General features: G+C 43.2%; 1 protein-coding gene across 3 annotated transcripts in view; it reads right to left on the bottom strand.

Annotated features, from left to right (window-relative positions):
• Positions 1 to 19,095, bottom strand: part of rnf130 (ring finger protein 130) — a 55,494-nt gene that overhangs the window by 11,957 nt on the left and 24,442 nt on the right. For all 3 annotated transcript variants that reach the window (XM_080774645.1, XM_080774644.1, XM_080774646.1), the window contains exons 4-6: positions 10,775 to 11,025; positions 8,088 to 8,159; positions 186 to 268 (exon numbers count right to left, since the gene is read on the bottom strand). In XM_080774645.1, the coding sequence (XP_080630771.1) occupies positions 186 to 268; positions 8,088 to 8,159; positions 10,775 to 11,025 (406 nt within the window). The remainder of the gene's footprint in view (positions 1 to 185; positions 269 to 8,087; positions 8,160 to 10,774; positions 11,026 to 19,095) is intronic.

Genomic DNA, 19,095 nt, shown 5'->3' with positions numbered 1-19,095 from the left:
AAGAAACACACTTTGTTTCCTGTTCATGTACAAGCTTGTACATCTGCCATCTTTGACTAGCTAATGCTAATCAATAATGACACATATGCTTTCCCTCTACAGTATCTTGAATATCCTAAGATATTATTTTGACCCTCCCAACATCAATTCATAAATGACAAAAGTGAGTTAATACATAGCCTTACTTGCAGGGCAGGATGCGGACCACATCATTAAGCTGGTAGCCCTCAATACAGACCGCACAGTGGTTGAAGTCAGGGTCGGTCTCCTAAAACACACACACACACACACACGCCACAGGAAGAGGAAGAGACCATAAGTTGCCACATCACAGTGTCAGGATGAATGGGTGATTGAAGGCTAATATTTCTAATATTTACATTATTTTATAGCATTGTTTTAAATTAATGTATTTTTTATTGTTATGTCATTATGCTTTTATTGTTTTTTTTTGGTTAAAAACAAGGTGATCATCCAAATACCTGTAATACGAGCCTTGTCTAAGCTTGTGGTTTGTTTAGAGAACAGATGGAGATGAGAAATAGCTTTCTGAGACATCCTGTGTCTCCTTCACATCTCATCAAAGATAACAAGCTGTTACCGCAAACTGACAAGCCGCAAAGCCTGTCAAACTGTTTGTGAAAAAACTGAAAGAACAACCCTTTCGCTCTTACACTTTTAATGAAACACATACAGGGGCGGTCTTAAGGATCGGGAAGCCTGGGTTCATGAAGTCATCATTTTAATAATTAATAATTATTTCTTTCTTCAAAGCATGAACAGCATTCAGCACAGCCAAGTAGAAAAATACACAAAAGCAGCTTGATTAAACAATTTTACTTTGTCTTGAAATTACTGTAAGGTATAACTCGGAGGCAGCATTATATGCTATACAATGATGCAATCCCAACTCTCAGCGCTGCTAGTGCACTAAGTGCAGTGAGTGCACTGGGAAGTGGGAACAATTACAAACAAACACAGGTCAACGTGACATGACAGTGATTATTAGCTGCTACCAACTAGTGGTAAGTGGACGTACAGGATGAGGTCGAATAATTGACAAGGCTGATTGGAAGGCTGCGATGCAATGCAATAATATTACTACTACTACTACTACTTTTTCTACTTTTTTCCCCTTTTTTATATATATTTTATAGTCATGGGGCTCTGATAGGGCTGAAACCTTGCCCTCATTTGAAGTCATACATTATGCACTGAGCATTTTTCAGGCTATTAGATGTCTAAAATATGTCTAAAAATGGGTTATAACTAGTCTAAAAATCACACCAATGTGAAGTGAGGGACGCTAATATATTAAAGTCTAACTCATGTGCCAACACAAACATTAAATTCTCTTTATTGTTAATGGTTTGTGTTAGGGACAAGATGACGTAAATTTCCCCAAGCGCGTTTTTAAAACAAACATTAAACCTGTATATAGAAGGTTTCTTTAGAGGTCAGCTTTATATAGGCAGTCTATACGTTCAAAAAATGGTGAAAATATAGACAGTCTATAATCTCTATAGATGTTTAAATAATAGCTAATCATTGTCTAAGTTAAGCCTAGATTGCTAAAAAACTCTGAGTATTGCTCAGTGGGGGATTTTGGCTGCCCCTCTATGTTTGTCAAAAGTGGTCTAAACAAACATTAAAAGTCCATAGACTAGTGCCCCTCAAAAGAACAAAACATAATGAGTGGATAAACTTCTGTGGCCTATACTGGCAGTGTACATAAGACATTTGGAGCTGATCAGTGCAGCGGTTAGCGCGATTAGCTCCAGACATAGACAGACAGACAGAAACACTCGCCTCTGAGGAGCCACGCTGTAAAGAAAAGTCAAAGGGATTTCTGAATGGGAACATTTCTCCATGACACAGGGGGGTGTGGCTTTGACGTCAGGACTCCAGTACTCTATAACCTTTCTCCGATCCCTTCCTCGATATATCCCTGCCTTTCTATGACCTGTGCATCGACTACATTACAGAATGAAGTGCATTTGGCTCAAGATATTTTAGATGCCCGTTGTGTTCGGTGCCGAGTGGGAACTTATTGGCGTCACCAGCCTTCACTGTGGCATGCGTCACAGCGGGAGGTGGCGTGCGGCCAAGACTAGGCTGTACATCATGTCAGCAACAAGACAAGCACGCCGTGGGGGGCGCCGGGAGGGAGGGATTGATGGAGGTAAGGCAGAGGACAAGAAGAGAGAGGACAACAGTGACAGAGATAAAAAGAAGGGAGAGTGGTGGAGAGACAGAGAGAGAAAGTCAGGGAGATGAGAGTAACGGTGAGTGATAATAGTTGGCAAGGGAGACACAGAAAGAGAGAATGACTAAGACGTGGCTGAGGGCACTGTGGGTGGCCGGATGGAGAGATGCGAGGAAGCAGGACTACAGCGAGGGAGTAGTGTGAGTGATGGAGATAAAGAAAATACCGTAAGAAAGAGGCGAATAGGGAGTGCATGAGGGAGATTAAGGGACAGAGGAACAGAGCATCAAAGATAAAGCAACACCATGCAGGGCCAGGGAGTGAAAGCGGTAAGTGAGCGAGTAATTTTGGACAGACAGAAAGAAAGCAAGAAAGCAAGAAAGCAAGAAAGCAAGAAATAAAGAAAGAAAGAAAGAAAGAAAGAGGGAAAGCGGGGTGAAGGGAGAGGAGGATGCAGTGAATCAATGTTGAGTTATTTATGGATGCTGGCTATCCGTCTCTCCTGACAGAGGAGAAGCTACCTCAGAGGCAAGGACATACCAGCACGGGTCCGCTGCACTCCCATCCCCCGCCAGGGGACAGAATTAGCTGGCTCCCCATGGCGGGGGGCACGATCAATACCTCAGGACCACCCCCTGCTGCAGGACACACAACCAATCTCCACCGCACTTCCACTGCCCCCCCCCCCCCCCCCTCCCTCCCCATTCATTACACAAAGTGACATATTACACCCTGGATGACTCCCTTTAAGACCCTGAGTGAGATCAGCGCCTTGGGTTGGGCTGGACAGTGGGGGTGGCTTTGACTCAGTTTCCTGTCCCCGCTGGGTTACTGCAAATGGCTGCCTTATTAAATATGAATGCTGTTCCCTACGATACAGAGTGAGGCCGGGGATTACAGCAAGCAGAATGAGTCTAGAGTGAATATCCAGGGAATGAAATAAAAGCGAATGTGTGTAACGCACATCTGAACAAGGACAGCGTTAACCCTGCCCTCTACAGACTGAGCAGGGAGCTGAGGAGAGAACCTGAAGCGCCATGCTAGGTGTAGGTGGTAAAGGAGATTTGAAAACATCCAGCCATGTTATACAGGTCAAGACCCTAGACCTAGTATGTATTATCATGTAATGTAATATTATTACATTACAAAATGTTACGTATTTTGGCTACTGGTTTGACCAACTATGGTCACTCATTTGACTGGTGTATATATGTACCGTAGTAGCATCTGATAGGAGAACATTCATTTAGGAGCTGAACATCGACCATGTTGATCAAGATGATGTTGACATTAAAAGGCTAATGTCCTAGATGCTGGGTAGATACTGTATAGGTGACCTTGGCAGTTGGCACCGAGTGCTCAATCAATAAGTCAGCCATTTTGATTCAGCAGAACGTTACGGTACAACATACGGCTTGTGTGTCCAAATAGCCATGTACTGTATGAGTGAAGTACACAATGACGCAGCATTTGTGTAATATTGAATAACACAATGATATTCAACAAATGACAGTCACTGCAAGTTCAACAAGAGACGTGAAAATAAGAGCTGATGCAGGCAACACAGACAGAACAGCTTTCAGACTGCTTAATAATCAGCTGAAGGCACAGTACAGTACATGTACAGTAGGCCTACATTTCTAACTGAAAAGGTTGCTGAAACAAAGAGAGGGTACAGGGTAAAGCACATTGGCCATGGATTTTCATACCGTATCTGGATAGCATCTTATATATAATACAATTAACTATCCATGTCACTTTCCTGCACACTAAGCCAGGGTTGTTCTCGGTGCATTTGAACAATGTGTCTTTGAACAATAATTGTCACATGGCTCAGGTTCTCATCCATGAAGTTGGATATTTAAAGGATAAATGGATAATAACATATTGCAAGATACGGTCATAATTATTAGTCTCGATCATTTGGTAACTTTATTGCATTGCAATTTTTTTCCCAACGCCTTCAGTCACGAGTAATTTATAGACCACAATGGAAAAAAGCCCCCCTGGGCTTTTTGTGTTATCCTTTTCTGGACCGTACAACCGTTAACAAGTATTCAATCAGTCACTCAATCAATTCAAGGACTATGGGGATGTAAACTGGCATCACAATTATAGGGCTTCTAAGGCTAATTGCTGTAGATATTTTACCATCTATACTAGCTTGTACAGTATATAGTATTTCTTATTATATTCACATAAACTGTACAGTATTTATTCATAGTCCCACTCGGGGTGACAATACATCAGCCTTGTGTCATATTACACATACATTATGCCCATATTCTTGGTGATAGATTATACATTACATCGATACTCGAGTCGCGTTCACATCTATTAATAGTTCATAATGTTGCTGTATGCTAATCCTGGTCGGTCCAAGTGCAGATGGCCAAGCCAGACTTCTATTTGGCATTCTTAATCTGATTTTCTTTCCTTTTTAATGTAATTACATTGTTTTTTTGTATTGACTACTAGTATCTCTACTCTATCTGTCCTGCCTTTCATGCCTACGGCAGAATTTCCCCTAGAGTATCAATAAAAACAGTTCCATCCATCTATTCGTATGCCAATACAATGTACTACGATGATTGACACATGTAGAAACTGAAATCATACGACATGATCGCTCCTCTGATCTCCTTCTCTTCTCTCTCTCTCTCTCACCTCACTGACTCTCTCTCTCTTTCTGAGATCTAACCGCACCTTCAGCTCTGTGTGGTCAATCACTCCCAGCAGACCTCCTCTAGATGGAAGGTTTCAATTTCTGTGGCGCTCTCTCCGAGACCCATGTTTTATTCATGGCCGGAGATGCTGTGACCTTGACCAGGCTCTGCCTATGAGGGATGGACTGGTGATCAGAGCACAACCCTCGTTTTCTGTCTGCACTCGGACAACAAATAAACTAATACTCACTGGCAGTGGGTAACCAAGTACTGTACTTAAGTACAATTTTGAGGTAATTGTACTTTACAGTACTTATTTACTTCTACTCTATTACATCTCCTTTCAAAAATAAATAATGTTAATCATTTTGCAACCCTTTTTTTTTTTTACCCAGTGTCAATTATCGAATGTAATCCTGGGCGCTACACTTTCTCTGCCAACCTGGGGGGGCAGTGGACTGACCTCATGCTTCCTTCTATGCATGAGGAGTCCAAGCTACTTCTTTTCACCTGACAGGGGGGAAGTTTCCCCGGCCGGACGTAGCACGTGGAAGGAGCACGTTATTCCGACCAGTTCCTTTCCCCTCCATCAGGCGTCCCGGCTGGCCAAGGGGAGGTAGTTTAGAGACCAGGATTACTGCATGTGTTTTTTGTGAGGGTACCTACCCTAGGGGACACGGGGAGAACATGCAAACTCCACACAAACTCTCCAACCCCGCCTCGGGTATGGGCACTGATGACTCGGAGGAGAGAACACGCCCCCGGCACCAACAGCGTCCCCAGCGGGAGTCGAACCCAGGACCTTCTAGCTGTGAGGCGACAGCACTACCGACTGTGCCCCTCTATTACATCTCAGAGGCAAATGTTGTACTTTTACCTCCACCACATTTATTTAAAAACTTTAGTTACTTTGTAGATCTTCATTATTATGACAGAACATACACTAACCCCTTCAGCCCTACAGTATACACATTATGGCCATTTGAAAGCTCACAATGTGTCGCATTGCGACACATTTCTATTTTCAAAAGAGTTTTATATACAGTACTTGAAATGAGACATTCCGCACAATGAGCACTATTACTTTTGGCACTTAAAGTACACTTTGATGCCAATACTTTTGTACTTTTTTACTCAAGTACATTTTGAATCCCAGACTTTTACTTGTGGAGTGGAGTAGTTCCTACATTGTATTATTGATATTTTTACTTTAGTAAAACATTTGAGTACTTTTTTCCACCACTGCTCACTGGTGGTAGCTATAGCTGTAGTCCTATTATGTAGACCCCCTACTGAGTATATGGAATAATTTCCCCAGCGGGTATTAATAGATAATAATAAATGATCCCTGCTGGATGTTGTCCACAGTTGATCTGTTCTCGGCGCAGCCTCTGGGCTATTTCTGTAAATCAGTGGTTTTCAACCCTTTCCACATCAAGGTCCACTATTTATTCTGTATTTGAGCCACGGACCACCATTTGATGAGGTTTAGCCTCAGACCCAAAACTAAGGTATATTTTGTTGTCGGTGGATAATATTTTGAGCACAATTCCATGTATTGATGTTGGTACCATTAGGAGAGACAACAGGCAAATGTTCTACATTCTCCAATTGTTTAGACTAGTTTAGACTGAATGATGTTTAACTATTGAGAGCGTAAAATCGTAAAAAAGGGTCAACCGTAATGACTCTTACGGGTCCATTTGGTTTTACGCTTAAAGATAAGTGTTAAAGATATACTGTAAACTGTATAAGGGTCAATTTGGTTCTCCATCATTTAACTGCATGCGACTGCCTCAGTGGTCCCCGGACCACTGGTTGAAAACCACTGCTGTAAATGACACCTACCCCCGATTCCCCGTGGTATACCCGAATAATTCTATGTCCAACCGTGTGCTTTGATCAATATATGGGCCATCCGTGTCATTACAAACAGTTCCCTTTAGACATGCATGAGGTCATCTCTCCTGTGACCTCTCCCGCCCTCCAATCAATCCTCTGGTACAGTAAATGACAGCGTTTAGGATGCCATCTGTGGAAATACTTTGCGAGCCGAGCTCTCTCTCGTCTATCACATTGATGGCCTCATCTGGAGGTCTAAGTCTGCTGTGGGCCCGAAGGTGACAACCATAAATTATAAATACATCCAAATGGAAAAAAAAAATGACATCTTCCACGTGTCATTTCCATCATGGTCACACGCTGCTGGGGGAGAAAAATGACATCTTCCACATGTCATTTCCGTCATGGTCACACGCTGGGGGGGAGGGGGGCAGTGTTGATTTTAACATACAGTAAATATTTTTGTCATATTTTATTTCATTTTGAAATGTTTTTGTCAGAGTTAGTCTGGTTATAGTCGACTAAATATAAGATTTTAGTCGACTAAATCTATAGTTGATTTTGTCAACAAAAATATATTTTGGCGGGCCTCGATGGCGTCGTAATCCCTGACTTTACACTTGCTTGCATGCTGATAATAGCCGATCTACAAGCTCACAACGCACTGCAGCGTGACGTGTTGTGAGCTTGTAGATAGCTTGTAGATATAGATAGGCTATTTTCAGCAACGCACACATACATAAAAATAAAACACATATTCACAAAAAAACTGAAATAAGTCAATAATTGCAAAAAGAGTCATAAGGCAAGAGAAATAACAGCACACTAGGAATTGATGGGGAAAAAAAACTGTCTCAACATTTAGGTAGGAAAGCAGGTGCACTGTCTGGTAGAGTGTGCCATCAGAATAGAGTCAGACATTAAACGTTCAAAAGACCTACAGTATAATAAGCTTGATCAGGTCCTTAAGCTTCAGATCAGTCTGTGTGTGATCCCAAGTTGCAGGGTCAGTGCACATGAAGGCTCGTTTGCCAAGTTCAGTCGAGGTACAGTATAGGGACAGTAAATTACAGTCGCTTTCAGGTACACCGTTATAAGGCACCTACAGACTCGGTTTTTTAGATTACTGAAGATGCGCGGGGAGTGGACAAAACGGAGGGGGAGAGCACTAATAAAAATAACCTTGAACCTTGAACCTGGTGATCATGAAGGCCAACGTAGATGATGGCTAAGCTTTTTATATTAAAGAAATAAACAACAAAACAACAAAAAAACACTTTCTGAATAATTATGTCAACATGATAAAGGCATGAATGTCAATGAGTGTGATGGACATCGTCAGAAAGGTAAAATAAAGAGTTATGTGTCTTTACCTTATCCCCTTTCTTCACTGTCCTCGTTGTTAACTTCCCGATGGCTTTCTTAGCTGCATCACCAAGCCGGCGCTAAAGCAGAGAGAGAGAGATGGGAGAGAAAGAGACAATGAGAGAAAGTGAGAGATAATGGAGAGAGAGAGAGAGAGAGATAGGTGCGGACAGAGACGGTAGGTGAGTGTGAAGAACAAACCACCAAGGCCTGAATAAGCAAGAGAAACACAGAAATGTCACTTGGCACAAAGAAACCTTCGGTTGTTGTTTACGTAAACTACCGGCACGTGCACACTGTATGCGTCCTGTGCGAGTACTGCACGTCCTTGTGTCCTGACGACTGCACCCCACGACTGAAACAGGCCTGGGTGGGCAATCCGACCTGGGCGCAGATCTACACTCCTACACTTCTAGTTTTTCTTTGCACTCTATTTGCTTCACCATTTACCGTGGTGTTCGTTGACTCTGCAGGTGAGATTAGTCAAATTAATTATATTAATAATAAGCCACGTTCTGCATGTTTCAGTCAAATCTACGTACATGCTGATGCAGTTGCTGCATAGCACTGAGGCATTAGATGTTTCAGGAAATCATGAGTTAGTTAGTTGCTGTTGTTTTTGCAGGTGCCATTATTTGACGAACCAGACTGATAACTGGACCTTGAATGTACACGCAGCGACTTTGTGCCGTGTGATTTATTACATTTCCTGTACTGTACTGTACTTACATGACATTCACTAACTCATATTTGACTTCGCTGCTGGTAGTGTAGCTTTGAGCTATTCTTATAATACCGTAACACATATGTGTCAGGTGGTTGCGTTCACATGGGCAGATACAAAGATACAGTCTACCATTAATTTTCAATGGACGCCAGCCGTTTGTAGCTGCTGCAAAAACAAAGATACAAAGCTACTCAAAAGTTGAGCTAGTTTCAACTTCAGCTACAAAGACACAAATACACTGTGTAGCTCTTTGAATCTTTTGCATCTGCCAGGGTGAACGCAGCACAAGATGCAACCTAACCTCTATGACTTGAGCATCTTGTATGAGTCATTGCAACTCCGTGCAGGACATTGTAACTGCATTCAGAGGAATTGTAAGGTACTGTACCACCTTGTGAGGACACCTTCTAAAGTCAGACAGGCGTAATGAATCAATACACGAGTCGCACCACTTGTACCATTACATCAGCATTCAGCACAAATCCCACTGAATTAAATCTGCCAATCCTTGACCACAAGTCAAGGACAGTAGGTTATTGATGTTGCAAGTTCTGGCAACCCATATACTGTGTGTGCAGCAATTCCACATGCTGTTGAGGCGTTTGTGTACTTTACTATAGGCTCGCTGTGTAACCTAGTTATGAGAATGGGATAGATTGTTAGTTGGTTATATTGACCTGTCTGGTTGCCTTAGCTGTGGTATCCATTGGCTGTATACAAACACATTATAATATCATTGACTTCCATTGTCTAGTTTTGAAGCTAAATAAGGCATTTTGGGGCACAGTCATGATGAGTCATCATGGAAAAAAGCGACTAATTGAACCATTGACTGCATAGTAGAATCTGTTTGGAAAGCAGCTAAGCAGAGACTGGTGAGCAGGGAAGACCACCTATATTGTCTTACATGGATATGAAGCATGTCCACGTCTCGCAGACATAAGAACGCCAGCTGTAAACAATAAAATATTATATCGGGCATATTATTCCATAGTTTTTGTCTCGTTAATGCCTCTATTCACTTAATAATATGTTTACATGCATATGGCTAGGTTAGCATGGTGGCATTGTCTATCTATAAATTCATGAAACCTGTGTCTGTTTGTTCCAGGCATAACTCTGGCACCGTCCAACCAATCGACTTGCCGTGTGTTGCAGATGACCCGGGCATCAATTGACATCGTTCCTAGTACTAGATAAAACCTAAGCCAAAACCAAACACCCTGGTGTTACAGTACCTGCTACATTAACCCATTATAACGTGAGGCAAATTCTACAAATGTCTTCTAAATCCTAACTGAAAGAAAACCTTATGTTGCTATATCAGTGGTGTCAAGGTCCCCCCGCAATTATGTATTTGGCCACCGACCCCCATCTCAAAATATGTTGTTCCAGGAACCTCAAGAGGCAAAATATTTGAGTTAGCTCACCTACAAGCTATAGCTATAGTGTGTCACTAGGACATTAGGACGTCCACACACGTCCTATCAAATAAAACCGCCTGGTGCCTGCGAACGTGTGGACACGTCTTACGGTATTTTTTAACGATATAAAACAGGATCGCTAAAATCTATTTTTTGACAGCGGCTGTTGCTAGGCAACGCCTTGCTCAGCCCGTCCCAGACCTGTTTTGCTGCGCGCACAGCCATTCACTTACAGGCCGACAAACGTCCTTATTTAGTCTGAATCTACACTGCTTCCGCGCAGATTGATAATAACGGCAATTTTTTGTCCTAATTTCTGACTTCATCATGCATCTCACTTAGAATATTAACGCTTCTAAAGAGAGATCAGTTTTACGACGGCGATGTAGTAAAGGAAGATTTCACCTCCCGGTTTTGGGGCAAAATAAAAAGGTGGTAGTTTTCAGAGTACAATCTCCCTCGTCTGCTTTAGCGCCTTTATTGTGTTCCCGCCACCCAAACTGTTAATGAGTTAACAATCTTTTCCCTGTGTTTGCATTGGTACCTGGCTGCGGTCACGTGCACTGGTGTAGCGGATCTTCTGGATGAAGTAGAAGATGAGCCAGGCTGACGAGATGATCATCAGGACGATGAAGGAGATGGACACGAAGACCAGAGAGCCTCGGTTGTTGTTCTTGGTGGGCGCTCGTTGACCCACGACCACGTTGACCAGCACTGTGAGGTTGTGGTCCAGGTGGGCCAGGATCTCCTTCCCGTACGTTTCCGTTATCATCACAGCCACGGTGTTGCCAGTACCTGGAAGGAGAGAAATATTTGCTTCTGAGATGTAGTGGAGTACAACTTCCATGATATCTATGACCTCTGAAATTATTTCTCAGCTGGAGGAAAATGAATGGCATTTGTGACGAGGCATTTATTTGAACTTAAGGGGGAGAGACAGAGAGATAAGAGTCCTTTGTAAATCCTGCAGAGGAAATTCAAAATGTGGTTTCACCCAGTGTAGGGCTTGAATTGGAGCAGAGGGGGGATAATTCTCTGTAGCACATTATGAATGACTACAGTATAAACCCATCAAACAATTTCTCTTCCGCAAAGGTGTCAGGGACCAATGGCCTGAGTACTGTACACATTCCTCTTCTAATTTAGATCATGGGCCATCTACAGTACTGCATCTATCATCATCACCTTTATTTATACTCGGAAATACAGTTGAGGGAAAGCCCTCATTTTCAATGTAGCCGATGTTACAATACACAAATACAGTCAAAAACAATACATCAAACACAACATTATACATCAGGATAAATTACAAAGGAACTTAAATGAAGAACAACCAGTCAGTAAAAGAAATCACGGTGAAAAATGTTCCGGAGCATTCCTTTGAACTGACCGAAGGATGGCAGGGAGCTCAGTTTTAAGGAGTTTTGAAGTTCATTCCACAAAGTTGGGCCATTGGCAGAAAAAGCTGAATGTCTGAAACACTGTCGTAGCTCCTCATTGCCTGCACCAATCGTTCAGACTTTTCACATAGGCGCAACCTCACACCCCCACCCCCTAGCGACACATGCATCACACGCCACCGTTCTCGGTGTTACCCCACTGTCATGCTTCCTATGCTACAGCCGCAACACAACAATCAGTGGCCTATATAAATTTTGCGCCTGGCCCCGCTCCTACGACTGCCGACACACTGCGACGCCCCTATTTCTTCTGCTACCACTCGCCACTCAGGGAGGAGACTGGACTGTTAACATTCCACCATGGCGAACATGCACGGGTTCATTTGGTTACACTCCCAACGTTACATTACTGTGTACCCAACAACATATCTGTTGTATCATAATATATCAACCACTCGAGGGAGGGGGAACACAGCTACAGCTCCTGCATGGAAACAAGCGAGCTGGAGAGAAAGGACTTTTTTTCTTCTTCTTTTTTTAACCAATGCTGACCTGCGAGCGACCATAGTGAAGCGACTGAAGCAACTGGAAACGCATTATATATCTTCCTCTTTGAACGCATGCACCTTCAGTCCCCCCCCCCCTCAGCATCTAGCCTGGCTTTAGCCACACTGAAGTAAAATGGATATCATAGCGACAACTTTGCAGTGTTTGCACGTAACTCGATATCACTTCAAACCAAACGCGGGTGAAACAACACAGGCATTGTGGTGGGGGGTGCGTGGCACCTGAAAGCCTGGTGATGCGCGGTTACAGATGGTAGTCAAAGCCACGGACAATGTAACAATAGCCTACTGCACCACATGTGATAAAAAAATAAAAAAATATCGCCTCCCTCAATTATTTGTCTCACGACGGGTCGCGCGTGCGTTATTCAAAATCCCTATAGGGTTGCGGAAACACACACCAGTACACACACCATCCAGGGCAGTGTTGTCTGTACAGTACACACACCATCCAGGGCGCTGCTGCCATGTCAAAACCAACTCTTGGCCGTGTGCCGTGTGTGCGCGCAGAGACGTATTTATGGTCCCAGGAATACACAGTCACAGACGCCCCCCAGGGAATGCTCCGCAGACCACTTATAATATTAACTTTGTGCCCTTCCCAAGCTCATCCATTAACAATTCCCTCCCAAACAATAACGTCATCTATTATAATCTCATAAGCCACACTGTACCTAATTTGGTGATCATATATTAGAACGGGTAAGGACTAGTTAAAGACAAATGGGCGATAATGGCCAAAACTCACGATGTTTTGGCCAAATTGGCCATTATCTCTGGAACGGAAAGTCCAATCTGCTCAGTTCAAAGCTTGTTGGATGCATGACTTTGAGGACATGTTCGGGGGGGGGGGGGGCTCTAGCGGTCGCATAGTTTGCAAATGCGGCAGTTGCACCTTTATGGGAAAAAAAATAAAAACAATAGTAATTTAAGGTATGGTAGGTAGCTTTAGTCTCGGGTTAACAAATGACTGACTGACACAAGATTCTATTAATTTTGTGATAATTAATTCTTGAACTCAAGATAATGTTTCTGTTCAGTCAACATGAACACTGTGCTCCACCTGGGGCTGTATTCTAATGGGGGAGCCACACTGAGAATGTCTGACATCTATCAGCATGCTCCAAGCTGCCTGTCTCAACAGGAAATGCACCAACACCACTGTACAATAATTCAAGTTTCTCTGTGACGCAGAGAACCTCAGAAGGAGAAGCATCATGTAATCCATTGTCACGACTCAAGACATACAGGTAGCTTACACCAAAATACATACTTCCTATTTTTAGATCCATAACTGTAATTTTGCGTTGGTACTATGAACACAATATACAATGTACAATGAATATGTACAGGCATCATGTATTAATGTGATCTGAGTGAACAGATTAATGAAGTCCCGGTCGGGTTGCGTACCTAGGGCTGTGTTGCACTTTCAACCTGTTATAACGCCACCGTGAGGCTGATTTGAAATATTTGGGGTGGCAGATCTTCCTTGGACACTCCAGTGCGCACACTCAGTGTGCATGCAACGTTTCACAAAGGGTAGTGATAGTAGTACTAGTAGGGCAGGGCGGGACCTTACTGGAGGTGGAGGAGGGAGAGAGGCAGGGAGAAAGGTCAACTGGCTGGGTTCTGCTTCCTGTGTCTCATATTACTGCAGTAACACATCACTGACCCTCAAACCACTTTAGCACGGGCTGTTTTTTCTTCCTCTATATGGGTGTACAGTATGTTAGGGTGGTACCGTACGTCATCTATAATGTACACAATATGTCTACAACTGAATTTGTGTCTCTGGGTTACATACTAGTATTATGTCTAGTAGTATTAAATACCATATCCATCCGAGAGTGCCAGCATTCCTGACCTATAGGGAGCCACCGAGCCAGGTGCTATATTTTCTGTCTCTGCGTAGCGTAAGCCTTTGTGTCAGCAACAGAATAGACTCTGGGCTATACAGTACTTGTTCCTGCTATGGTTCTGATGGTGAGCTGACAAAATGATCACAAATGACACAAAGGATGGTCCTTTGCCCATCCTTTGTGTCATTCGTTTCAGTCACTCCCAAAGCAGCTGCACAACATGCCAAATAATACAGTTCAGGTTTGCCACGCTGTGTACTGTACTGTACTGTACTGTACTGTACTGTACTGTACTGTACTGTACTGTACTGTACAGTACAGACACCAAATTGTACTTGATAAGAGCCTTCATATAACAATAGCAGTCCTGGCCCATACTGGTGGAACATACTCAGTCTGAAGTTTGAATTTGACTTTCATGCCTTTCAAGTATTTTTTTTAATGGGGTTTTATGAACCCATTTTTGATTGATGATGCAGTGTTCATAAACTTCCCCAAATGACACAGCAAACCTCATTCCCAGGATATCTGGCAAAGGAGAAAGCCTCGAACAAAATCCATGGAAAGAGAGGGAGCATCAGGTGAACTAAAGGCTCATTTATAGTCTGGATTTTCGGTGGTGAGGTGACCACCGCTCCGGTGGTGAGGTGACCAGACCACCGGAGCTGAAATAACGTTGAGCGGTGGCGAGTAAAAACAGAGAGAAGGGCTGTGGCGGTGGCGGTGGTTTGCTCTTCACCGCGGCTTGTGACGTCATGTTGTAGTTAGGTGGTCACCTCACCACCGAAAGTCCAGACTATGAATAACGCTTAAGATTGCTCATGATGGTCGAGATTTGAGTTCTACACGTGTGGGCTATTGATTCATTTAAAAGGCTATTGCCTCAGACTCAGATGTGGAGATATATAAGAGATCCCAATCAAACCAAACAAAGATTGCAATAAAGCAAGAGAGAAGAATGTGGTCACTTCTAGCCATCAACAACTGCGTGGAAATGACCATATGCCAACTTTTCTGTTTCTTTTCTGTCAAAAGCTTGGTTGGTAAATGAGGGCCATTGTCTTTCTGTGTTTCTCCTCTCTCTGCCAAGGTGCAGCCATCTTGCTCATTCTCCTGCATCACAGATACTGGAGATTAATTAGTCAGTCAGACAGACAGGCTGCCCTACCAGTGTGTGTCTGAAGTTATTTTACATCATTAAAACATTAACGATAACAGCACTCCAGGCCAATAAGATGACACCTTTCTTCTAATAAAGGCTACAGTTCTTCCACAACTCCACCATGGTACATCCGGCTTTGTCGAGGGTCTATACTCCACACAATAACGCGGCCGGGGAGGGTGATAATTGTCAATGCACGTAATCCTACGGGCACCCGTCAGAAAGGAGTGTTGAGTGACAACACAGAAATGTGTGTGGGGAGGAAATGATTGGCATAACTAAATTGAGGAGAAAAACTGGTAAAGAAAATCAACAAAAAAAGCAACAAAAACACCTTGCAAAATTCCACTTAATTTATTTTTTCATTCCCAATTTAGCCATTTAGCACATGCTCTTGTCAGAGTATGTACATGTGTCAAACCCCAACAGGGTCAAGGAATTCGAGGGCTAATTGAAGGACATGCTACAGTGTATAACAAATAAGCAACAGACCTAGCATCCAGAAGAAGCTGTGTAAGGCTTGATGAAGATGATGTATTACCCTTATTCTGTTGAAAATGCATCACCTTGGTTCGAGTGTAAATTAAGCGTTAGATTATTGCCCAGCATCCCTTGGGAAGCCCAACAGGAGTTGCCCTTCAGTCCTTCAGCCCTCAGTACTCAGTACAGGGCTGACTCAGCGCATTTGCCAGCTGGGGTCACGTGAATGAGAGTGGATGACGACAACAGAGGGAGGACGACAACTCCTTGAGAATTCAAATGGACAGCGGTTACCAACCTCATCTCCACTCAAATGTCTCTCAAACATTCACAAAATGCAGCAAACATTCAGTCATGACTCAACTACAGCCACAGCCTGCAGAGCTAGTCGTCAGCCTCAGCCAAATGCTTACACACTACAGTACAGTAGTAAGTACTAACTTACAGTAATGGATTCTATATTTACAGTATAGTGGTGTTCTGTACTTACAGCAGTGGTTTTCTAGTGTAGACCAAAGGAGTGAACCAACATATATCTGAAGACTTTTGATAGCACCAGAAGGTACACAAACACTTTCGTAAAGGAAGCCACGTGTTTAGAATTGAGGCCAGAATACAGTAGATGTCATGTCACCCTTCATGCATTTACCCTGCATATTGTTCAGCATGACCATTCTGTTCTTGAAAGGCTGCAGTATACTTCATGTGGATACATTTTGCAGAGATAAGAAGGAAACAAAGAAAGGATTGCCTGCTGAAAGGTTGTTTCATCAGTTCTGCACCTCCCAGATTTTCTGAACATCACAGCAGAGGCATGTGGTTGACATTCAATCTGCTTGTGATTTATATCGCTTTTCATTTCTGCAATCTGCCAGCAAAGTTAAGTACCATGGACGGTTTTGAATGAAGGTTGTCAGATGAGTTTAGAAGGTACAGACCTCTATAATCCCTCTATGAGAGACTGCAAACACAGCCAGATGGCAATTAATCCATGGAGAGAGATAGTACACACTTCATCCACTATGTGTCTGTCACCAGAAATGGCAGAGCAGTCAAAGTGGAGCTGCATTGAGTAAAAAACAATTTTGTGCTCTGAGAACATCAGTTTCGGCAAGTCGACAAGGGGTCCAACTTTGTTTACTTATGCAGCAATCTTAAGTAACAGAACCAGATTTATAAGCTACAGTATGCGTGGAAACACTGTCCTCTCTGTTATGAATAAGACAATCAGACCACTCCTTTTAGTGCCAACTATTACGCTTACAGGAATGGAGGTGAGGTACAAGATCAGTCCACTGAGAAACATCAGGATAAAAGTTAGACTTCTACAATGCCAATATCTATAGATAAGAGTCAGAGAAAAAGAATAACCACTACTTTCATTTGAAAAGCTACAAGTGTACAGGATGGGCTGCTGTACACATCATGACAGAGATGTGCTCTTTCATATGCCTTTCTTGTTCAATTCTGGGATTATTACATTGTAGACAGAAAAAGTATACATTTTGCTATTTGTCAGTGACACATGCCCACAGCAATACCTACTGTACACACACACACACACACACGTACACACACATTGTGTATACCCGCATACGCATACATGTGCATACACGCATACATGTGCATACGTGTGCACGTGTGCGCACGCACACAGACACACACACACACACACACACACACACACACTTGTTTTTATGAGTCACTCTATTGCCCCAAGATCAATGTCAGATCAGTCAGTCAAAGCAACAGGCCAAGGCTGCAGCCAACTAGCATTAATCATTAGCTTTATGGGAGCCAGGGACAGACACTGGCTGCCAACAGACAGGAGACACACGTGAACCGTTGGCTCAGGGAGGCAAGCAGGTGTGACGCAGGCTGACTTATTAACTCTGGAACACATATGGGAGTTTGTGCGTGTGCGTGTGCGTGCGTGTGTGTGAGAGAGAGAGAGAGAGAGAGAGAGAGAGAGAGGGGAGACATCACATGTTAGCTTTTGATAGCCTGGCTTTTGTTCATATCCAACAAGGACACATACCTGTACAGTACCAGTTCATAGCATATAACATATTGTAGAAGTGTAGTATAATATAGTATTAATGGTCTTGGAGATTCTTTGTTGAATTGCGTTTTATTTCACTAAAACATCTGCATGAAGGGCTGTGACAGATAACAGTACATAAACATGTCTTGTGTCCATGTCCATGTATGTGTCCTGTCAGACACGGTGAGGTGTCGTCATAAACATAGGACTCATACTTCCATTATACCTTCTGTTGGGATAAAGTAGACCTTTTAAGCAGTTACCATTACTCATAAGAGTGTGCACCCTAGCTGTGCTCAAGCAAGGTCACAGAGGGACAGAAAGATTTCTATATAGTGTCTGAAAAAGTAGAGACACGTACGTCAGAATTCTCCAGGACAGACGACCCCTCTGGCCTGCGCTTCAAGGGGCGCCCCGATCAACGGACTGATATGATCGAATCTGATTCGTGATATAACAGGTCATATTTGCTTTCATCTATGTCTTTGCTGTTCATATGCATATCACATATCCATTCATTTTGGGATAAGTATCCCGGGCAATAAAATATGCCAGATCTTATGATTCCATGACTTATGTGTACAGCCTGTTTATTGGACTATCAGATAACTCTCTCACGGTATTAACGCATCACTTCCTACCAGACTGCATATCTCTCTGTCAGATTGTTTGCCTTCTCCCTGTCAATGATGCTGCCTGTAAGCCCGAGTTATACGTGGTTGCACATTGTGCCAGGCACTAGCTGATCTACAAGCTCACAACGGGTCCTGTCGCAGCAGGACACGTTGAGAGCTTGTAGATGTGCTATTTTTGGTGCGTCGTGACACTGGCGTGCAACTACTGTACAGCACGTTTAACTCAGGCTTTACTTTACCTGTCTCTGGCTCCCTTTCTGTTAAAGTCTGCCTTTCTGTTTAGGCGTAGGGGTGACCTTCACCTGTGTGTGGCACCACATGGCACGGAGACACGGGCAGCTCTGCGTGACTGCAGGGATTGCTGACGCACTAGCAGCAGACGCACGATGATCAACCCCTGATATCAAGCATGCGCTGTACGACAGCACACTGATTACACTCTGTGGCTTGGTGAATATTTTTTATGCCCATAGCAGATGTGGCTTGGTGAATATTTGAGACTATCTCCAAGGGATATGAAGATATAAAGCTGCAATCCAAAAGCTTTTTACATAGTTCAATTCCTTGAACGCCTTCATGTTAGTAGAATCCCCTGACCATACCCTTCTTTCTCTGACTTTATTGTCTCCACCAGGCCGAAGGCATGGGGAGAGAGTATGTTTTGTGTGTGTGATTGTGTCCATACGTCCATCTGTTTGTTACCAGCTAATCTCCGG

This window comes from Protomyctophum bolini (genome assembly GCF_963924005.1).
Source record: "Protomyctophum bolini genome assembly, chromosome: 10".
Classification (NCBI taxonomy): Eukaryota; Metazoa; Chordata; class Actinopteri; order Myctophiformes; family Myctophidae; genus Protomyctophum; species Protomyctophum bolini.
This window is presented reverse-complemented; position numbering and strand designations above follow the sequence as displayed.